Raw genomic sequence first — 21,913 nt, forward strand, 5'->3', positions numbered from 1 at the left:
TTTTTTTTTTTTTCTTTGTCAGTTTTGAGACAGGATTTCTCTGTGTAGCCCAGGCTGGCCTCAAACTCACCACCTCCTGCTAGGAACCTATTTATTCAGTCTTTTCGTAGGAAGAACGCCTCTGTTCCCTTTGGTGCCACATCATGTGTGCAAGTTTTCATTTGGCCATTTCCGAGTCCCTCGGTCAATAGTAGAAGGTGCTGTAGGCTGCACAGGTGACTGTAGTTAAGTGGGTGTTCTGGGATTGACACATGGCCCACTGGGACTGTCACTCCACCTTCAAGGGCTGTAACTTTTAACCTGGGCAAGCTCTTAGGACAGCTCCAGCACAGGGTGTGGGTGTGTGTTGTTAGGTACCAGGTGGCATTTGTAGGGAGCAGAAGCTGAGGGCCATCTGCCTTCTTCGTGGAAGATAGCAGATACCTTGGGACACAGAGTAGAAGCTGCTTTCAGTCATACTCCACTCCATCATTCCGCACTTGATACCGGGGCACCTCTTCCCTGCCCAGCAAGTAGGAGAAGCTGATTTAAATTGAGCTGGGTAATCTGCCAGGGATGAGGGGTGGCTGGCAGAAGGGAAGGGGCTCAGGAATGACCCATTCACTCTTCTAGCCTCAGAAATAGTTCCCCTAGACTGGCCTCAGGAGTGGAAGGCTCAGCCTCCCTGCCTCCACCTTAACATCAGGTCTGATCTGGAGTATCCTCCTGGGAGGCCTCAGGGCCACAGACCTATGTCAGGATTGGGGAGGGATCAAGGGCAGCACCCTGGAACAAGAGTGCTCCCTGGAACACACCTCTTCATGTCTTCCGGGTACTGTATAGACTTCTAGAAGACTCCAGGGGGAGTCTGGTGTGTCACGATTCTCACCAAACAGGAAAGAACTGGGTTTAGGGGCTTCAAATTCCCAACCCCATGAACATACCTTCCACTCTGAGCTGGGCATTTCCTCATTGGAAAACCCCATGCTATCTTCCCTCCTAAGCCCCGAGTGCTTGCCTCATTGTGTCACTTGGACATGGGGCGCTGCTCACCTTATTGCCTTCAGACTCTTCCCAGAATTCCATAAAGTGTCATGTGCCAACCAGGCCCCTGGCTTAGTGTGGATGGGAGACTCACCAATGAACAGCTCCATCCCTCAAGGGCAGCCCCTGCCATCCCAGTTCCAACAAATCTCTTAGGGCATCCTGGGATGTCCCAGTATTGGGACCTATGTGTATCCCACCTTTTCAAAGCCCCGTAGGTTCATGCTTGGGAATTGATTCTAGGTGTTGGGGCAAGACCTTCCCGCTGGTAAGAATCTGGCAGCATCGTGGACATGTGTGTGTCTGTACATGTGTGGTCATGTGTGAGTGGTGGCTGGTACCCAGGCTTGGCAAGGTGCCCTAAGCTAATTGTAGGGTTCAACTGTGATGGGGGAGGAGGGGCTGGGGTGACCGATGAGACGCTGACATGCTGACAGGGAGATTACAGGCCTTGTCGGCTCCCGCTCACTCAGGCCCTCGCCCATCCGCCCCCGTGCCACTGAATCGCACCCCCAACCCCCACAGCTGCTGAATCCTGGTAGGGACTCTGTGGAACTGGTTCTGAGCAAACAGCAGCCTCTGTGAACAGCATCTAGCTGGTTCTTGGGTGAGCTGGGAAAGGAGAGAAGAGGTGTAGGTGGGGCAGGAGTGGAGAAAGGTGGGATAGGAAGGTAAATGCAGCAGCCCAGGGTCCTCAAGTCCCCGTAGAAGCCTTCCTGCGGCTGGGATCTCTCTGGACATTCCCCATTCCAGTTAGCTGATTATGGTGATGGTAACAGGATCCATTTTTACCCTCCCTTTGTTTGCCGTTTGGGAGAGCCCAGGAGGGTGTCCTCCAGGAGAACAGTAAGTCGACAGAGGGTGACTTGCTGCAAAATGACAAAACTGGAGGCTAGCAGTGTAAACATGTAAAGAGAGAAGGAGATCCTAGAGTGGGTGGGGTACAGCCATCCCCAGGCAGGAGACTGTGGTGTCTGGGTCTTTACATAGAGGGGTGGGGAAAACATTGCTGATGGGGAGGCCAGCCAGCCCAAAGGTTGAGAGTGTGGGGCACTCATCCTAAGTTCCCTACAGTATACATAAGCTGCAGCTGGTTCTGAGGGAAGAGGAGGCTTGGGAAAGTTCTTGGCTTCCACAGGTTATCTCTTGAGGCAGGCTCCTGAGAGCCGGAGCCAGATATGGAGATCCTGGGTGATCAAGCCTGAGGAGAGGTGGCTTGGATGCACCCAGTGGGAGAGGGAGAGCGAGCAGACAGTCTGGGCTGGGCTGACCCAGAACCTGGAACGGGGCGTAGAGTAGGTAGGGTAATCTAGGGACTTGGAGTGGTGGGGAAAGGCCGCAGCCACCCTCTGCCTGGGAGGCGTTCTTGTTCGGAGCCTTGACTCAGGTTAGCACATCAGCCTTTCTCTAGAGCCCCACCCCTGCTCCAGGTCAGGTGGCGCAGTTTCCTTAGGGCTGGGTCTTCCCTCGAGGAGTCTGGGCGGATATCCCCGTGGTCTGGCCTGAGGCTGCTTGAAGGCAAGGTCGTGCCTGGATTGCTGACCAAGGGGGGGCCGAGGCCTGGGACTGACCCTGGGCAGGGGCGGAGCTATACACAGTGGGGCGGAGCCGCGCATTGCTTTCCTTCCCCGGCTGGAAGGACTTAGGTAGGTAATGGCCGGTCCTGCTTTCGGCTGTTTCTAATACCAGGTTAGCACGGCAAGGAAACGGCTCTTGACTCTTGACAGTTGCCTCTGCTGTCATTGTCACCCGAGGTTGGGCTCCCACCTGCCTATCGCCTTGTGAGTTTCCCTGACCTGGTGAGGCTCGCGCCAAAAGCTCAGTCCACGTGTTCCCTCTAGGTGTGCGCTGGGGTGCAGGGCCAAAATGTGGAAGCAGACCTGAATAGAGCGCGGGGTGGGGGTGGGGGGACCGATCCCTAGGTTCCAGGACCGTGGGCGTGGCCAGGTCCCTGGGGGAGCTTCGGCCGCGCGTCCTCGCCCACGTCTGGGGTCCGCCTCCAGTGCAGTTCCCAGGTAACCGTCTTGCGATCCCGGAGGAGTCTGGCGGAAACGGCGCTGAGGGAGGCGGCGGGGGGGGCCCTGATACCTGGGCCTGTCTATGAGGAATGAGGCCAGGGCTGGCTCCGGGGTGCGGAGACTGACCCAGCCTCCTGGACTGTACTCTGACCAGGTTGCCAAGTGGGTGGAGCTGGGTCCGCCGGCACAGGCCGCGTCCCCCTCGGGGTCTTCCAGGCGATCACCGTGTCGGTTCCATGTACGATACCGTCTCTGTGGCTGCGGTGCTCCAAGAGACGTCGAGCTCCGCACAGACCCTTGCCGCAGCCCCTCCCTCAGGCTTGTTTTGAAAACAGCGGAGGCTTGGATTTGCGGGCGCCGCGGCCTGTTTTGTCTCTTCTGATTTGTTTAACGCTCGCAGCTAATTGCAGATTTTTGTAGCCTTCCGAGGGAGGACGCCCCGCCTCATGGCTGCCAGCTGCGGCGGGGGAGGGGCAGCTTCGCTTTCTCTGAGGCCTAGGGCCCAGAGCTCGGTCCGCTGTTCAGGCGCCCCTGTCCTGTCCTGAGGGTGGTGCAGTTCCCACCCTACTTGTTAGAATCCCGGCTTTGGTGGAAATCATTTCTTTCTCCCTGCCAATTCCTGGTGTCTCTGGTTTGCTGTCTTGGTCCCTGGAGGGACCGAAGCTCTGCTCTCCTGTTGAACCACACTGCCTCAACGTTGATGTGATCTGAGCCTTAAAAAGTCATTCATACTAAGATATTACGAGAAAAGGAACCCCAGCTCTATCTGACTCTGCCCTGTGAGGCTATTTTGAGTTAGGGAACTCAAACTGGCTGCCCGAGTTCTCCGTGTCATCGTACCCCTCCAGCCCCCATCTGACCCCCCTGGAATAGGCATCAAGAGAGCCTAGGGTGAGAAGAGGAACCTAAAGAAGAAAGCTTCTGGGCATCCAGCTGACCAGGGGCTTTTGTTGCTTCCCAGACAGTCCGGGATGTACTAGAGACCCAGATCCCTGTTGATCGTCAGCATTCTGGCTGTGGCAAGACTGTTGAACATTCAGACCTGGGAGCTGGCACAGACGCTCTCAATCCTCACACTGTATTCCCACTGGTCGCCCCCAGACTCGTCCCACCCGAGTCCCACCGAGGGATCCCCTAGTGACGATCCTAGAGGATTGAATGACTGTGGTCAGGGTGCTGGAGGATAGTTGGCCAGCTCTCTGAAGTATTGTTATACCCAACGTACATATGGGGAAACTGCACAGAGCAGCTTTGAAAATGACCCGTGTAACTCTGCCACAAAGAGGGAGTGCTGGATTTGAACCAGGGCAGTGTGCTCTTGAAGTAAATTTACTAGTAGCGAGTTCTTGAAGACAAAGACAGAGTTCTTTGTCTGGGCAGGGAGGTGTGCTGTGTGTGTGCACTCCTAGGAGATGGCTGGTTGGGAACATCAGCCCAGGACGTGATGGTGTCCTAAAGGGTTGAGGTGATGTTAGTTTCACATCTAAGAAGTGTTAACCCGGAGGATCCTGATCGGGAGCCAACAGCTGACTAGTGGACCCTGATTGGACAGTGGAAGGTTCATCAGACCCTTTTGAAGTATATATGGCAAGTTGCTTAGAAGAGGCCAGCCTCCTTTGTCTTTGTCTTCAGGAGACTCCCCTGAGGGAACTGGGACTTAGATGATCTGCTGTGAGAAGTCTAGAGCTAGAGGAAGCTGAGGCACAGGGCGCAGAGGAAACTAGAGCAGCCCCCAGACACAGAGGTTGCAAGTGAATTCTCAGGGGGCCAACACTGTCCTGTGGTTTGTCTGAAGAACAGTCTGTGGTTGGTTCATGTCACAAAGCCTGCGTTGAGTGCTGGGGGCAAAAAAAGATGCCCTTTGCTTCATGCAGCCTCTTGTAGGGGCTGGGGACACTGCAGTGTGGGGCCTGATAGTCTACTTGGACTCACCAAAGGTCCAGGAGCGGGTCAGCTACCTGAGGAAATGGGCTAGCGGAAGCATGGGAAACTGCCACACAGGACAAGCAGAGCGTCTCTGTGGGGTTAGAGGTGGACAGCGCCTTTATGTACCTTTCTCCTTGTCCCCAAAGTTCCTAGAGTTTTCAGGTTAGGTTGAGGGCTTTGCGAACTCAGGAGCTAGCACACGGGTAGAATTGGGTGAGATAGATTCTTAGTAGGTTGGCACAGACCCGTTGTCATGCAGTGCCCCCGCCCCTCCCCCACTCCCTGGCCCACAGTTGGGTAAGTTGTCAAATTGTTGCTTCCAACAAACCTGCTAAAATGTTCCCCTGGTTTGTACTTCCCCTTGGGCCTACCAAGGACTACTTATAGCAGAAGGAATACTTTAGGAAGATCTGCCAGGAGTTACAATGTAACACCCAGGCTTTTCATGAATGAATTCATTCACTCCATAGGAACCCTAGTGTTGATTGACTATTACTGTGTCCATTTTGCAGATGGGGAAATGAGGCACAGAGACGTTAACTTGCCCAAGGTCACCCAGCTAGTAAGTAGAGTTGCCCTGTTGTGGGTATGCATGTTTTTCAGAAAGCAATTGTGCATATAGTGGAATTTTTGCCTGTGTGTGTGTGTGTTTTGTGTTTCTAGAAAGGGTTTCTCTGTGGCTGTCCTGAGCGCTGTGATTAAAGTCGTGCACCACACCACCTAGCTACACATCTAGTCTTAAAGAGCAGATAGTACCTTAGACTTTGAATGAAAAGAGCTGCCTACTTCTGAGCAGAAGAGAAAATAGCATGACTTGCTTATGTTTTTCGAAGACCAGGCGAATGTGCTTGCTTTGGAAGCTGGGCTAAGATGCCTGGAAGTGTGTAAAGGAAGGCCCTTACTAGGAGTGAGAGGTTAGTGATAGGCGATATCTCAGGACAGACACCCAGAGTTATCGTCTATGCTCTATCTCTCTTTTGTCTCCTAGAGAGTCCTGATGCCAGCCTAAAACAGAGACGGAGACCACTGGAGCCTTGGTGAGTCCATGGAATAAGCCAGAAAGTTCTGAAAGTCATTGTGGAACCCTGAGGCTGTACCCCTTTGTATGTGGCTTCTTGGAAGTACACCTCCAGACTTCAGCCGGCGTAAGGCTGACTGGTACCCCCGAGGAAATCCCCAACCAGGCAGACAAACAGGGGTCCTGGACCTGGTCCAAAACAGGAAGTTCCTCCACTTGCCCTCCCATTCCAGGAACTTCAGCGGCAGGAAGCTTTAGCTGACTGTGCCTGGCGCCTCCAGCTTGTACTGCCAGAGAGCGCCATAGAGGTCAGGTGCTCTTTGCTCCCAGGCCTGGCCAAGCAGGTCACTCAAGGCCTTGTTTATTCAGGAAGTAGAAGGGAGCTGCCACCTATAGAGCACAACCCAGGTTCCTTTTATCACCCAGAAGACACTGGGACCTGAGCGTCTTTATCCCACTATGGGTATCTGGATATGCAGGAGTGCTTGAAGATGGACGGCACAGCTTCATATACGCTGGGCAAACGTTAAGCTGCTGAGCTACGCTCCTTCTGGCCCAGTTTTATAATCCAGGTTTTCCCTCAGGTGTGCGGGCCTGAAGTTCAGTTAAGTTACTGGTGACCAGATGTCTGGAAAGTTTTCCTCCCAGAATCCTACACCCCTGTGTGAGCTCCAAGCATAGGGAGGAGGTGGCTAGTCTCCTGCCAGAAATTAAACAGGGAGAAGCCCACCTGGTGGATCTCCTAGGCAGGCCTCTGGAGAGCAGTTGGAGAAGGTGCCATTATGGGTCCAGTGTAAGAGTAGAGGGGTCTCTTAGCTGGTTAGCTCCAGGTTCAAGCCTTGGGGCTTAGATACCAGTAGAAGTCAGGGGCGGAGGCTGGCACAGCCACACGTAAGAGGGTGACTGGTTAGGTTTCAGCTGAGCTGAGACTGTAGCTCCACCCACGCCCACGCCCCACCCCCCTTCCACCCCCTCCTGGCTGGGAACATTCCATTCATTCTCTTCTCCTGGGAGCTGACAAGCTGCAGTGATTTGGTGAGTTAAAGCGGTGAGCTACATCCATAAGCCCTGAACAAGCTGGCCTAGCGATCGGGCCTTGGCGTGGTGGCCTGTGGGGAGTGGACTTTCATGGAGAGGCTGGGATGGAAATTGGTTAGTGGACCACAGGACTGTCCCCATGGAGGTGGAGTTTGGCTGCCTCTCCAGGCTCTGAGCAGAGCCTTGGAATCTTAGACTGGGTTGGGGTCTTAAAGGGCTTGTGAAGTCTTCCTGTCTCTAACTAAAGCCACTGTCTTCTCCCTGACCCTGGCTCCTAATGAGGTCTTTGAACTTTGCCTCTTGCACCACACTTTCTATTGGGAATGTGCCTTTTCTTCAGTTGGTTCTACCTCCTAGGTCTGAGGAGGCGAATGAAGGGTACAGACTAGAAATGGAGGGCAGCTGGAGAGCTGCAGAGCTTGTGAGAAAAAGCCAAGACCTCATGCCAGCCTACTCATCTTTACCCACAGTTCAGCTCTTCCTTCTTTGGCCACAGGCAGAGCGGGTCCTCTTGTAGGAGAGGGATACCAGCTAGAGACTCTCAAAGAGAGAGTAGATGTAATAGTTGGAGGTAGGGCAGCACCCCGGCCCCACCCACCCAGGCTGCCTTTTAGGCAAGCTATTTCCTCTCTGACTGTTCCTTCATCTATAACTGGAAAGTTACAGAACCTAGGGAGTATGAACCTAGAATCATTTTATGTTTAAATTTTAATCTCTTATGGAGAATAAGCTATGTGTGAGGTGATGTTTGAGGTAGTCTTTTTTGTTTGTTTGTTTGTTTGTTTTGTTTTTCAAGACAGGGTTTCTCTGTGTAGCCCTGGCTGTCCTGGAACTCACTCTGTAGACCAGGCTGGCCTCGAACTCAGAAATCCGCCTGCCTCTGCCTCCCAAGTGCTGAGATTAAAGGTGTGCACCACCACTGCCCGGCTGAGGTCGTCTTTTTTTAATTTAAATTTATTTTATGCCATGGGGTGTTTTGTCCGCATGAAGTATCTGTGTACCACCTGTGTGCCTGCTCCCTGTGGAGGCTAAAACAGGTGTTAGATTCACTGGGGCTAGGGTTACAGATGGTTATGAGTTGCCACGTTGGTGCTGGGAATTGAACCCAGGTTCTCCAATTGGACTTCTGACCCAGACTCCTAGACAGAATATGCACCCACACACAGGCTCTTAGACAGTGCATCATGTATCCACATCACACAGACAGACAGACAGACAGACACACACACACACACACACACACACACACACCTCTGAACTGACAGACTTAGAGCTGCTTACCCCTCCCCAGCAGGCAGCAAATTGAGAGGGCTATGAATGGAGGTGGGGCCATCTTGGATCCTTACCTGGGTCATGTGCATGGGCCCTCATCTGCGGCTCTGGCTTCAAGCAGTATGGATCTACATGTCCACAAGTCCGCGGTTTGCACCCCGAGATCAGCTGTAGCTTCTTGAGAGGAATATGCATGATAGCTGGGAGGGTGCTCCATGAGGGGATTGTGTCCCTCTCTGGCCTGTATTCTGACCATTCAGGGCAGGACCTGAATGAAGAGAAGTCTCAACTTACCTGACCCTTACTGTTTCTCCCCACAGAGTTCTGGGGGGTGATGGCTCTACCGCTTTGGGCCCTGACCTTTCTAGGTCTCGTGGGCCTAGGGTTGAGCCTACGGTCCCGAAAGCCAGAGAATTTCCGCAGTGAGACGGAGCTGAACCACCTGGTTCTGGATGAAGCCTCAGGTGTGGTATATGTTGGGGCAGTGAATGCGCTCTACCAGCTGAGCCCCGACCTGCAAGTCCAGCAGCATGTGAGCACAGGCCCCGCCTTAGATAACAAGAAGTGCACACCACCCATAGAGGCTAGCCAGTGTCATGAAGCAGTGCTCACCGACAATGTCAACCAGCTGCTGCTGCTTGACCCGCCTGGGAAACGCCTGGTGGAATGCGGCAGCCTCTTCAAGGGCATCTGCGCCCTGCGAGCCATGAGCAACATCTCGGTGCTCCTCTTCTACGAGGACAGCAGCGGCGAGAAGTCCTTTGTGGCTAGCAACGATGAGAGGGTGGCCACGGTGGGGCTGGTGAGCTCCACGCGCCCGGATGGTGAACGCGTGCTGTTTGTGGGCAAAGGCAACGGGCCACACGACAACGGCATTATTGTGAGCACCCGTCTGCTGGACAGGGCCGAGGGCCGGGAGGCCTTTGAGGCCTACTCGGACCACACCACCTTCAAGGCCGGCTACCTGTCCACGAATACTCAGCAGTTTGTCGCAGCCTTTGAAGATGGCCTCTATGTCTTCTTCGTCTTTAACCAGCAAGACAAGCATCCTGCTAAGAACCGCACACTGCTGGCAAGAATGTGCAAAGATGACCCCTCCTACTATTCCTATGTAGAGATGGACCTGGTGTGTCAGGATCCCAGTGACCCCCAAGGCGCCGCCTTTGGTACCTGCCTAGCCGCTTCTGTGGCCACATCGGGTACTGGCAGGGCACTCTATGCTGTCTTCAGCAGAGATGGCCGGAGCACTGCGGGGCCTGGTGCAGGCCTCTGTGTGTTCCCACTAGATAAAGTCCTTGACAAGATGGAAGCCAACCGTAATGCCTGCTACACAGGTGCCCGAGAGGCAAGCCATGCTATCTTCTACAAGCCTTTCCACGGAGACATCCAGTGTGGCGGCCATGTGCTAGTACGTGTCTTGCCTGTTCTCAGGTGTCTGTTTCCCCCTTGGGTGTCAGTGGATTTGTGTGGTGGAGGACAGGGTCTGACGCATAGCTTGGAGCCCTAGTAGGGAAAAGCCTTGAGACAGGGACCCGTCCTGATGCTGTGATCCACAGGGTGCCAGCGATAACTTCCGATGTGGCTCAGAGCATCTGCCCTATCCACTGGGCAGTCGTGATGGACTCGTCACCACAGCTGTGCTGCACCGTGGGGGCCTGAATTTGACAGCAGTGACAGTAACTGCCGAGAATAACCATACTGTCGCTTTCTTGGGCACCTCAGATGGCCGGATCCTTAAGGTACTGGCCTAGGCAGAGAGGCTCCAGGAGGGACCATTGAACCACGACACCCCCGTTCTCATGGACTGTCTTGGTGTTCACAGGTGTACCTTGCTCCGGACGGCACTTCCGCAGAGTACGGCTCTATCCCGGTAGACATCAACAAGAAAATCAAACAGGACCTGGCACTGTCTGCAAACCTGTCCAGTCTGTATGCTATGACCCAGGACAAGGTCAGCCTAAAGATGGTCCCAAAGGACTATTGTGAAACAGGCCTAAGGGATATGCTGGGCTAAGCGTTGGATGGTTGGACAGAGTCTGGGCTCCTGTCTCTGAGTCTTCATAGCACCATTGCTATCTTTCCAAGGGTTTTATTTTGGGCTTTAGGGATTAGAACTAGGATCATATGCCGGCCGTGCAACAGTCTTGTCACAGAGCTACATCCCTAACCTTCCTTTTCTCAACAAGGTTTCCCTTTCTGAGCCTTCCCCAAGCTTGTAGGTGGTTATGAATCCCTACCACCAAGCTGGCCCAGGAGATTCTCTGCCACTTGTCTAGCACGTGAGGTGGGGGGCCTGTGCAATTAGTCCTGTTCCCCCACGGCCCTGCCATCTTACCTCTAGGTGTTCCGGCTCCCAGTGCAAGAGTGCCTGAGCTATGCCACCTGTGCTCAGTGCCGTGACTCCCAAGATCCCTACTGTGGCTGGTGTGTCATTGAGGGAAGGTGAGCAGTCTGTCCTTGTCCCAGTGACCCAGAGTCCAAGGAGTCCTGGAGCTGAGACTATTCTCTGTCCATGCAGATGTACCAGGAAGTCCGAGTGCTCACGGGCCGAGGAGACTGGACACTGGCTGTGGAGCCGGGAGAAGTCCTGTGTGGCCATCACTGACGCTTTTCCACAGAACATGAGCCGGCGGGCGCAAGGAGAGGTGTGTGTGACAGGTGGCAGGCAGTGAGTGAGTGAGTGTTGTGCAGGGCCAGGCGGAGCTCTCCTTATACAGCTGCTGGCTGGGAGCTTAGACAAGCGAGGAAACCACGGGTTGCCTGGTACCCAGGCCCACATGAACTTCCTACACAAAGCAGAGTCAGGTTCTAGGGACTCTTGGGGTCATCAGCCTATACATGCTGAGGGCAGGGCTGGAGATACTCTTATAGTAACCTAGCCTTGCCCTCCTTCCCCCACCAAGACTGAGCAGTGTGGTACTAGGATCGGGGATCCTAGTTTGAGATGTTCTTCTCCTGCAGGTACGCCTGTCTGTCAGCCCCCTACCCAACATGACTAAGGAGGATGAGTTACTGTGCCTCTTTGGTGACTCACCACCCCACCCTGCCCGGATAGAGGATGGTGCCGTCATCTGTAACTCCCCAAGCAGCATCCCTAGTACACCACCAGGCCAAGGTAAGACCTCGCCCTTCAGCCCCTGGACCCGCACAGCTTCCCTTTCCCCGCACACAGCTTCTTCTATGCTCTATGCACGCTCACATTTTGAGGTCATTGAGTGCTATGTGTGAGCCAATCCTGGGTACTGGCTGCTACTGATGGGGAAGGGGGAAAAAAATCCCAACTTTGAGAGTACCTCAGTCTTAGACTGAGTCTGAAGGCTGAGCACTCTTGTTCTGGGGAGACCAAGATCCAGATTCCTCTGCCAAGTTATTTGCACAGACAACCCTCCTCACTGCTGTATCCAGCCTGAGGCAGCTGGAGCTGTCTCCTGAGGCTGAAGGCCTCAATCTGGGCTAAGACAGGTGCTATGTCTGTCTGTCCCTTGAGTGTTGGGGGTAACAAGGCCATGAGGCCATGGTGTGATGTGAGCAGGGACCGGGAGGCCTTCCTACCCAGACTTGGAGGAGCCTCCAGTGCCCTCAGCACTTGCAGGAACAGAGAGGGTGCAAAAGCAGCCACGCCCAGGGGAGAAAGATGAGCCTCAGCCCTGGGAGCTGACACCAAAGCCCAGATTTGACAAGCAGCAGCAGGCCAGCTGAGCATGCAGCAGACCAGCCGAGCCTAAGGCTGGAGTATCCATATTGTATCCCATGGCCCCAGAACAGACCCTCTCTCGGCTGGGCACTGGATGAGGCCCAGTTCCACTCTTCTGCTCTAGCCCCCCTTGACCCTGTTCCCACCTGTATTCTGCAGACCATATTGACGTGAGCATCCAGCTTGTCTTCAAAAGCGGCAGTGTCTTCCTCACCTCCCACCAGTATCCCTTCTATGACTGCCGGGAGGCTATGAGCCTGATGGAGAACCTGCCGTGAGTCCTGGCTACCTTTTGAGGTTCCCCACTCCACCCCTAAGTTCCTCTCGTCCTTCCAGGCCCCTCACATCCCGATTGACTCCCCCCCAGGTGCATCTCTTGTGCTAGCAACCGCTGGACCTGCCAATGGGACCTGCAGTACTACGAGTGTCGGGAGGCTTCACCCAACCCAGAGGAAAGGATCATACGTGCCCACACGGTGAGCCAGCCACTCAGTTAGAACTGTGGTTAGGACCACGGGTGACGGGAAAGACACCACCTCACCAGCTTTGCTCTCTCCTAGGAGGACAACTGCCCCCAGTTCCTGGCCCCTAACCCTTTGGTCATCCCCATGAACTATGAGACAGAAGTGACCTTCCAGGGCAAGAACTTGGAGACTGTGAAGGTAGAGAAGGCCTGGGGTGAAGTCTAGCTGGTAGGTGGGTTTGGGCTTCTTGAGGCTGCTTTATGGGTTCCTTTTCCCACCCTTTAGCCTCTCATCCCTTATCATTACACAGGAAAGAACCATAGAGGAGACAGACAGACAGAAAAATAGATCCCTGAATCTAATTGCTTCCCTTTTGTTTCTTCTTTGAGCATGACTACTAACAAACCACTCGTCTTCGTCCTCGGCCCCGTCCCCACCCCCAAACGACCAACACCCACCAGCCCCCACCTCTCAGGGCTCTGGCAAACTCGGAAAGTTCCCAGAATTCCAAACATTACACGAACGCAGAAAATACTCTGGAGCTGGCAAACCGTGCCTCTGTTAGAGCACGAGGCAAATCATAGTCAGCTGCTGCGGACAGTCCAACGCAGCCCCACACCTGGGATTAAAACGAAAGCACATTCTTACAATATTTCTGTGTGGTTTAAAGAAACCAAAATGCCGGAATTGTTGCTACAGAGGCAAATGGGTCTTCAGAGGCATCTGAGCGTGGGGCAGACTAGGTGGTAGAGTATTTCAGGAGCGTCTGGAGACATGGATTCTATGCCCCCAGAGGGCAGGACAGTTAGCCAGCTTGTGTAGAGAATGCTGACTGGACTCTCTATAGGTCTCCTCCTTGTATGTGGGCAGCGACCTGCTGAAGTTTGAAGAGGCTGTAACTGTGCATGAGTCAGACACCTTCTCTTTTAGAACCCCAAAGGTACCACTGCTTGTCTCAAGGGCTGGAGGGTGGGTAATACCCCTGAGACTGGAGCCTAGCCAGGGTCTTATCCCTCTTGCCCTGTGCCTCGTGGTCTCCAAGCTTCTCTGCCCATGTCCCTGAACATACTCATGGTCTCATGGTGTGTGTGTGACATTCCCCAGTTCCTGCCTGCCTGGCAGCCTTCACTGACTTAGAGCAATAGAGAGGTTCCCGTGGCTTTTGGTATCAGAGGGACAGGAAGTACAGTTTGTCCCCGTGTGTCCCATGCAGCTATCCCACGATGCTAATGAGACGCTGCCTCTCCACCTGTATGTTAAGTCCTTTAACAAGAACATTGACAGCAAGCTACAAGGTAGGTGGGATTCGGGGAAGGTGGGGGGAGGGAACAGAACGACGGCTAACTCTACACCCTCCTCCACAGTGACTCTCTACAACTGCTCCTTCGGCCGAAGTGACTGTAGCCTGTGTCTGGCTGCCGATCCCGCCTACAGGTGTGTGTGGTGCCGTGGGCAGAACAGGTGCGTGTATGAAGCTCTGTGCAGCAATGTCACTTCCGAGTGCCCGCCACCAGTCATTACCAGGGTGAGTTCCGTCACAGTTTGACCTGTGCCCCAATCCCCCTTACATGTTCATCCACCCAGGCCGTTCACGAACCGGGCCCTGCCAATTTCAGATCCAGCCTGAGACAGGCCCTCTGGGTGGGGGCATCCTCGTCACCATCCACGGGTCCAATCTGGGCGTCAAAGCAGAGGATGTGAAGAAGATCACTGTGGCCGGCCGGGACTGTGCCTTCGAACCAAGGGGGTACTCTGTATCTACCCGGTGAGTGAACTCCCAGCAGCCTGGGCTCCCAGCAGCTGGGCAGACGCAACAGTGGTAAAGAGCTGAAGGGGTTCTGTGCGTCCGTCACCAGGATTGTGTGTGCGATCGAGGCTGCGGAGACGCCCTTCACAGGAGGCATCGAGGTGGACATAAACGGGAAACTCGGCCACTCACCACCACATGTCCAGTTCACTTATCAAGTAAGTGCCTCACCAAGATTCGAGGCCAGCCTCTGCCGCTGACCCCAGCAAGTTGGCTTCTAATACTCATCACTCTCCGGTGACCCCCTGAGTCCTTGGCCCTAACTATGTGTGTGTGTTGCTCTCAGCAACCCCAGCCTCTCAGTGTGGAGCCACGACAAGGGCCACAGGCAGGCGGCACCACATTGACCATCAATGGCACTCACCTGGACACAGGCTCCAAGGAGGATGTGCGGGTGACGCTCAATGATGTCCCTTGTGAAGTGTATGTGTTGCCCACGGGTGCTGAGCCTGCCCGGTTCCAGGGAGAGGGTAGGAAGGCCTGAGTCTGCTTTGGAGGGGGCAGTGGAACTGGCCTGATCTACTGATAGGCACCTCCCACCCTAGGACGAAGTTTGGAGCACAGCTACAATGTGTCACAGGTCCACAGTTGACTCCAGTCCAGGCGACACTAGAAATCTCCTACGGGGGCTCCCGAGTGTCGAGCCCCGGCATCTCCTTCACCTACTGCGAGAACCCAGTGCTACGAGCCTTTGAGCCACTGAGAAGCTTTGTCAGGTGTGGCCTCTCCCCCTTCCTGGCCTTCCCCGCCCGCTGACCTGAGGAATGTGGCAGAACTGGGCTGGGCAGGGCAGAAGAAATCTTCTGGAAAACCCCACTGCACCCTGATGGGCTTCCTCCTCAGAACCCAGATGGCGGGGTCAGAGCAGGGCCACTTCCCCCACTAGCTTCCCCCTCCGATGCACATTACCACACTGCCACTCTCCGCCTGGGGTATAACTGGTAGAGTGGAAGCCAGAAGCTGGCTGAGCTGAACTCACTGAAGCATGCCTCTCCCCAACCCCCAGTGGTGGCCGGAGCATCAGTGTCACTGGCCAGGGCTTCAGCCTCATCCAGAAGTTTGCCATGGTTGTCATTGCTGAGCCCTTACGGTCCTGGCGGCGGCGACGGGAGGCTGGATCCCTGGAGCCCATGACGGTCAGTCCTGCCTCACTCCTCATTCGAGCTGAGGGCTCAGTTCCAATGGGAACAGGAACAGCGGGGGGGGGGGGGGGGGCGGGGGGGGGAGGACCAAGATCTTCATCAAATGACCTGAAGTGTTTGGACCCATTCCACAGGTCATGGGCACTGAGTACGAGTTCTACAATGACACCAAGGTCGTCTTCTTGTCTCCTGCTGTCCCTGAGGAACCCGAGGCTTACAACCTCACTGCACTGATACAGATGGACGGTCACCGTGCCCTGCTCAGGACCGAAGCTGGTGCCTTCGAGTATGTGGCAGACCCCACCTTTGAGAACTTCACGGGTGGTGTCAAAAAGCAAGTCAACAAGCTCATCCATGCCCGGGTAAGAAGACCTCTATGGGATGAGGACCCGGTACAGGGTAGGGACCCACACTGATCAATCATTCTGACCTCTGCTACCTGTCCCGCCCCGCCCCCCCCCCCAACTCCAGGGAACCAATCTGAACAAGGCCATGACTCTGGAGGAGGCTGAGGCATTTGTGGGTGCTGAACGTTGCATTATGAAGACGCTGACCGAGACTGACCTGTACTGCGAACCCCCAGAGGTGCAGCCTCCACCCAAGCGGCGGCAGAAGCGAGACACAGCACACAACCTACCCGAGTTCATTGTGCGTGAGAGCGGGAGGGCTGTGGAGGGGCTGGGGAGCCTCTCAGGAGAAGCCACCACCGCCTACACCTGCCTGCGCTGAGCCATAGCTTCCCACAGGTGAAGTTTGGCTCCCGAGAGTGGGTGCTAGGCCGGGTGGAGTACGACACACGCGCAAGTGATGTGCCGCTCAGTCTCATCCTGCCTCTGGTCATGGTGCCCATGGTGATTATCATCCTGGTATCCATCTACTGCTACTGGTGAGTCCTGCCTCCAGGACCGCTCCCCTCATCCCTCCTGCATCAACACTTCTGACCCTGACAGCTGACTGGTACCAGACAGCTGTTCTATGCTATGCCCAACAGGAGGAAGAGCCAGCAGGCTGAGCGTGAGTACGAGAAAATCAAATCCCAGCTGGAGGGCTTGGAGGAGAGCGTGCGGGACCGCTGCAAGAAGGAATTCACAGGTAGGGGCTGCCCCTGGCAGGTGGAGCCACAGGCTTCCCTTATGAGCATCCCTGGATCTTCTAGGCCACCTCTTAAGGCCAGAAACTGCAGGAGGGCACGGGTAAGGGTAGCAGGAGTCGGTGAGCAGGGGAGACACCTCACCCTGGCTCGCATCCCCGCTTCTCAGACCTGATGATCGAGATGGAGGACCAGACGAATGACGTGCACGAGGCAGGCATCCCCACGCTGGACTATAAGACCTACACTGACCGAGTCTTCTTCCTGCCATCCAAGGATGGTGACAAGGACGTCATGATCACCGGCAAGCTGGACATCCCCGAGTCACGGCGGCCCATTGTGGAGCAAGCCCTCTACCAGTTCTCCAACCTGCTTAATAGCAAGTCCTTCCTCATCAATGTGAGCGGAGGCCGGGAGGTTGGGGAGGGTGGGGGGTCAGGTGTGGAGCAAGGCTGCAGCCTAGGTACTCAAGTATGCCCTCCTTGGCTGCCCTGCAGTTCATCCACACCCTGGAGAATCAGCGTGAGTTCTCAGCCAGGGCCAAGGTCTACTTTGCATCACTGCTGACTGTGGCCCTGCACGGGAAGCTGGAATATTACACGGACATTATGCGCACGCTCTTCCTGGAGCTCATGGAGCAGTATGTGGTGGCCAAGAACCCCAAGCTAATGCTGCGCAGGTTTGTGGGAATGACAGGTGGGCGGAGACTTACTTTGGACAAACACAAAGTCAGATCTCACTTGGTCCGTCCTCGGTCTGAGCTGCTACCTAACCGTTCTGGATGGTACGCCTGCCCAGAGGGGCCATAGTGTCCTCTGTTCACATGTACATTGCAGTGGGCTTCTAGAGCCAGCCGGGCCTTGGAATATGAGGTATCTGTTTACCCTCAGGTCTGAGACAGTGGTGGAGAGGATGCTGTCCAACTGGATGTCCATCTGTCTGTACCAGTACCTCAAGGTGAGCTCTGACCCTCGAGCCAAGGGTGGGTGAATCGGTGCCTAAGTGCTTTGAAGGAAGTCCAGCCCCACCATGCTTGTCAGTCCCATGCCTTCCACTCACACAGCTCCCTTGCTCCAGGATAGCGCCGGTGAGCCCCTCTACAAACTCTTCAAGGCCATCAAACACCAGGTGGAAAAGGGGCCCGTGGATGCTGTACAGAAGAAGGCCAAGTATACCCTCAATGACACAGGGCTGCTGGGGGATGATGTCGAGTACGCGCCTCTGGTAAGTCCCCCAGAGCAGGAAGCTGCGGAGGGGAGGTGCGGAGCCAGGAACCCGGACTCCACATCTGAACTGCACAGAGTGAAGCCAGATTGCCCTGGGTAGGGTTTCTGTGATGCAGAGGTCACAGGGATCCTCCCTCAGCTGGTCCCTCCCATCCTGTATCCCCTCACAGACGGTGAGCGTGATTGTTCAGGATGAAGGGCTCGACGCCATCCCAGTTAAGGTCCTCAACTGCGACACCATCTCTCAGGTCAAAGAGAAGATCATTGACCAGGTGTACCGTACTCAGCCCTGCTCCTGCTGGCCCAAGCCGGACAGTGTGGTGCTTGGTGAGTTCCACCCGTTCACGAGGTCCATGTGCCCAGCTCTGCCTTGGGAATGGGCAGAGTGTGGCCCTGGGTTCAAGAAAACTGAGCTATGCCCTTTTGCAGAATGGCGTCCTGGGTCCACGGCCCAGATTCTGTCTGACTTGGACCTCACCTCCCAGCGGGAAGGCCGGTGGAAACGGATCAACACCTTAATGCACTACAATGTGAGTGCCCGAGGTCCCTTAGGCAGGGGGAGGTGCCCTAAGCAGGGGATAGTTCTGGACCCCACAGTAGGAACATGACCCTCCCTCATGACTCTGTCCTTAGGTCCGGGATGGAGCCACCCTCATCTTGTCTAAGGTGGGAGTCTCTCAGCAGCCAGAAGACAGCCAACAAGACCTGCCTGGGGAACGTGAGTCTGCTGTCTTTCTTCTCTCTAGTCCCTAAAGGTTTATAAAGACCCTCTCCCCCACCTCCCTCTGCTGCCACCTAGTGGACCCCAGGGCCCTAACTACCAAACTTCAGGCCACACCTACCTTGAACTGGGACTGGGTCCCTCAGCTGCCTGCCCCCCACAGGCCACGCCCTTCTGGAAGAGGAAAACCGCGTGTGGCACTTGGTGCGGCCAACAGATGAGGTAGACGAAGGCAAGTCCAAGCGTGGCAGCATGAAGGAGAAAGAGCGGACCAAGGCCATCACAGAGATCTACCTGACGAGGCTACTCTCTGTCAAGGTAAAAGACAACGCTCACTCACAGGAACACAATCACAATCCTACACGCTAGCGCCTTGGCTGTGCCCCAGGGGTCACACCAAGCCGCGCTCTCCTCCACAGGGCACACTGCAGCAGTTCGTGGACAACTTCTTCCAAAGCGTGCTGGCACCTGGGCACGCAGTACCACCCGCGGTCAAGTACTTCTTTGATTTCTTGGACGAGCAGGCAGAGAAGCATGACATCCGAGATGAGGATACCATCCATATCTGGAAAACCAATAGGTGAGGCCCTGCCCTGTCTGCCCCGCTGCCGTGGCCCAGGATAGCTCCTCAACTCCCTTACCCATCTGTCTGCTGCAGTTTACCACTTCGCTTCTGGGTGAACATCCTGAAGAACCCCCATTTCATCTTCGATGTCCACGTCCATGAAGTGGTGGACGCCTCCCTGTCAGTTATCGCACAGACCTTCATGGACGCCTGTACTCGCACAGAGCACAAGCTGAGCCGAGTGAGTAAGCTTGTGTGCTCAGAGGGGACAGTGGCCCATGGACAGGGCCAGCTGACCGAGAAGGGGTGGAGGGTCTAGACTGGACAGTGTTGGCAGGGATGGACTGGAGAAGCTACGACTGAGGTGGGCTGAGTGCGGATTATACCAAAAGCTTGTCTTATGTGGGTTTGCGTTTTGGGCTAAAGTTTGGGGCAGAAGCAGGCGGAAGGTGATCAAGGCTTCGGGGCTGCTATGAACATGATCTGTCTCCTCCACCTCCCATCCATGGGACTTCTGTTCCTCCTCACTCCCCATCCCTAGCCTCTAGTGCCTTCTTTTTTTTTTTTTTTTTTTAAAGATGTATTTATTTATTTAATGTATATGAGCGCACACTGTCTTTGACACACCAGAGGAGGGCATCGGATCTCATTACAGATGGTTGTGAGCCACTATGTGGTTGCTGGGAATTGAACTCAGGACCTTTGGAAGAGCAGCCAGTGCTCTTAACCATTGAGCCATCTCTCCAGCCCTCCGGTGCCTTCTTACACAGAGTCTGAGCAGGAGCTTCGCCACTGCTTTGTGAGGACTGAGTAGCCGAGGCTAGCCCAGTGTCAAAGCTTTCTTTTGTCTTCCACAGGACTCTCCCAGCAACAAGCTGTTGTATGCTAAGGAGATCTCTACCTACAAGAAGATGGTGGAGGAGTGAGTGAGATGTGGAGGAGGGCTGGGGAACAACCGGAAATCCCTAAGAGACCCCAGAGTCCAGCATCCCCTTTTCCTATACACTCCTGTCTCCATCCACAACCTTTTTCCCTCCTCCTTGCAGCTACTACAAGGGCATCCGACAGATGGTTCAGGTCAGCGACCAGGACATGAATACGCACTTGGCAGAGATTTCCCGGGTAAGGGCCACAGAGTTCCTCAAGAGCAAAGGCGCTACTGCCCGCTGCTGAGCCGGGCACAGAGGTGCAGATGCTATGGCTGAGAGGAGCGGCAGGGTAGCTGAATGGGCGTGGCTAGCTGAATGGGCGTGGCGGTTAGGCTTGCTGCCTTGACCGGAACTGAGTCTTGAGGGAATAGTAAACACACTTGTACGTAGAGGCTGATATGTAGGCAGTGAGTAGCTTAGAACCCTGGTGTGCCCCACTATACTGGCTGTTGTCAAGCAGATGCTGCCACATGCTTGGGCTTTGCGTGTGGTCTTACCAGGATGTGATCCTCTTAACGATGTATCTGTGACGGTGCGGTGCGCACAGCCAACACGTTACAGCTTGCTGTTCTGTAGGGCTGGCCTTGGGACTCCTATACCCTCCTCACACTGGGTAATGCTGTCATCCCTAGGCTCACACAGACTCCTTGAACACACTTGTGGCACTACACCAGCTCTACCAATACACACAAAAGTACTATGACGAGGTATGTCCTGGGTCCCCGGGGTGAAATGCAGGATAGCGTGCCCCCAACCTGATCTGACAGGTTTCCTCTTTGTCCATCTCTACCCCCACCCCCACCCCCCACCCCCACCAGATCATCAATGCTTTGGAGGAGGACCCTGCAGCCCAAAAGATGCAACTGGCCTTCCGCCTGCAGCAGATTGCCGCGGCGCTTGAGAATAAGGTTACAGACCTCTGACCATCAATGCTGCCTCAGGATGCAGGTGTGTGTTACCATGGCACTGGGCAGCCCGTTGGCGTGAGGTCGCACTGGCTGTAGCTGAGCTCTTCTCTCTCTCCAGTAGAGGATGCACCCAAGGCATCTGGAGTGAGTGTGGTGAACCCACCTCTTGTAGACTGTAGCGTCTTTCTCCTGAGCAATACTGCCCAGGCGCCCGAGTCAGCACCAGCTCCTTCCAATGGCACCAGCATCGGGTGTTCTCTGTGTTGTCTCCTGAGCAATTCGCAAATGTGCCTTACAAAGCCACACTGGGCCACTGGGGGCAGTGGAGGCATGGCCTCCCCTTCCCATGCACCAGCAGCCTAGCCTCCTCAGATACCCTGGGTTTGGCCTGTAGCTCCCACAGCCAGTTCCTGGACTGTATCTGCCTGCCAGATGGAAGGAGAAGAAAAAGCGGTACAATGCCTTCCCGACCTCACCTGGCCCTCCTCATGGGGCGCAGGCACTCCAGGTGGACTTGAGGGCCATCCCTGGCTCCACCTCTAAGGTCAAGCTGGACGTCAGACGTCGGGGCCCAGGTGGCCAGAGGGACCCAGAAAACTGAGGTCCTCACCTCAGCTGTTAAACAGGCCGTCCTGGAGGCTCTGCCTGGATCTGGGGGTGCTGGAGCAGCATCTCTCCCAGAACCACCCACCCTTTTTGTAAATCGTGATTGTAAAGCCAATACAGTTGTCTTTTTACTCTCTGGTTGACTGGGTTTCTCTTTGGGCTGCCTGTCTGTCCCTACTCACCTTTCCCCATTCCTTGGGCCTGAGCTGATCACAAGTCTTTTTCTGAATACCAAAACTGGCTCCTGTGTGAACCAATCCGGGGTCTCACTGGATACAAGGATTAGGCTAGGTCTAGCATCTTTGGCCTCAGCGGGCTTTATACGTGCGCGCACACACACACAGTGTTTTTTTCACTGGGCTTTTAGGAGCCACATGGCAAGAATCAGAGAGGTGTGCATCTTGTGCAAACCATGCAGATCCCACACTTGTTTCTGCAGGAGTTGCTCTACCTCTGGGTTCTGGGG

General features: G+C 55.0%; 1 protein-coding gene across 5 annotated transcripts in view; it reads left to right on the forward strand.

Moving 5' to 3' along the window:
- Window positions 1-21,585, forward strand: part of Plxnb2 (plexin B2) — a 25,956-nt gene extending 4,371 nt beyond the window's left edge. For 2 of the 5 annotated variants that reach the window (XM_028753668.1, XM_028753670.1), the window contains exons 2-38: window positions 5,480-5,529; window positions 5,956-6,004; window positions 8,616-9,703; window positions 9,852-10,034; window positions 10,118-10,246; window positions 10,637-10,737; window positions 10,814-10,940; window positions 11,257-11,410; window positions 12,149-12,263; window positions 12,357-12,465; window positions 12,550-12,651; window positions 13,301-13,393; window positions 13,667-13,748; window positions 13,818-13,978; window positions 14,070-14,218; window positions 14,310-14,418; window positions 14,547-14,683; window positions 14,806-14,976; window positions 15,267-15,396; window positions 15,537-15,764; window positions 15,874-16,050; window positions 16,149-16,288; window positions 16,394-16,494; window positions 16,662-16,891; window positions 16,990-17,171; window positions 17,383-17,449; window positions 17,570-17,716; window positions 17,889-18,045; window positions 18,148-18,248; window positions 18,352-18,436; window positions 18,603-18,757; window positions 18,859-19,019; window positions 19,098-19,245; window positions 19,862-19,926; window positions 20,051-20,126; window positions 20,566-20,640; window positions 20,752-21,585. In XM_028753668.1, the coding sequence (XP_028609501.1) occupies window positions 8,630-9,703; window positions 9,852-10,034; window positions 10,118-10,246; window positions 10,637-10,737; window positions 10,814-10,940; window positions 11,257-11,410; window positions 12,149-12,263; window positions 12,357-12,465; window positions 12,550-12,651; window positions 13,301-13,393; window positions 13,667-13,748; window positions 13,818-13,978; window positions 14,070-14,218; window positions 14,310-14,418; window positions 14,547-14,683; window positions 14,806-14,976; window positions 15,267-15,396; window positions 15,537-15,764; window positions 15,874-16,050; window positions 16,149-16,288; window positions 16,394-16,494; window positions 16,662-16,891; window positions 16,990-17,171; window positions 17,383-17,449; window positions 17,570-17,716; window positions 17,889-18,045; window positions 18,148-18,248; window positions 18,352-18,436; window positions 18,603-18,757; window positions 18,859-19,019; window positions 19,098-19,245; window positions 19,862-19,926; window positions 20,051-20,126; window positions 20,566-20,640; window positions 20,752-20,856 (5,526 nt within the window). In that variant the 5' untranslated portion in view covers window positions 5,480-5,529; window positions 5,956-6,004; window positions 8,616-8,629 and the 3' untranslated portion in view covers window positions 20,857-21,585. Of the gene's footprint in view, window positions 1-2,764; window positions 2,823-5,479; window positions 5,530-5,955; window positions 6,005-8,615; window positions 9,704-9,851; window positions 10,035-10,117; window positions 10,247-10,636; window positions 10,738-10,813; window positions 10,941-11,256; window positions 11,411-12,148; window positions 12,264-12,356; window positions 12,466-12,549; window positions 12,652-13,300; window positions 13,394-13,666; window positions 13,749-13,817; window positions 13,979-14,069; window positions 14,219-14,309; window positions 14,419-14,546; window positions 14,684-14,805; window positions 14,977-15,266; window positions 15,397-15,536; window positions 15,765-15,873; window positions 16,051-16,148; window positions 16,289-16,393; window positions 16,495-16,661; window positions 16,892-16,989; window positions 17,172-17,382; window positions 17,450-17,569; window positions 17,717-17,888; window positions 18,046-18,147; window positions 18,249-18,351; window positions 18,437-18,602; window positions 18,758-18,858; window positions 19,020-19,097; window positions 19,246-19,861; window positions 19,927-20,050; window positions 20,127-20,565; window positions 20,641-20,751 lie in introns of those variants that run through there. The other 3 variants (XM_028753672.1, XM_028753671.1, XM_028753669.1) reach the window with 3 other exon arrangements.
- Window positions 21,586-21,913: the final 328 nt, after the last annotated feature.

The sequence above is a fragment of the Grammomys surdaster genome, unplaced genomic scaffold (genome assembly GCF_004785775.1).
Source record: "Grammomys surdaster isolate TR1022 unplaced genomic scaffold, NIH_TR_1.0 125953, whole genome shotgun sequence".
NCBI classification, from domain to species: Eukaryota; Metazoa; Chordata; class Mammalia; order Rodentia; family Muridae; genus Grammomys; species Grammomys surdaster.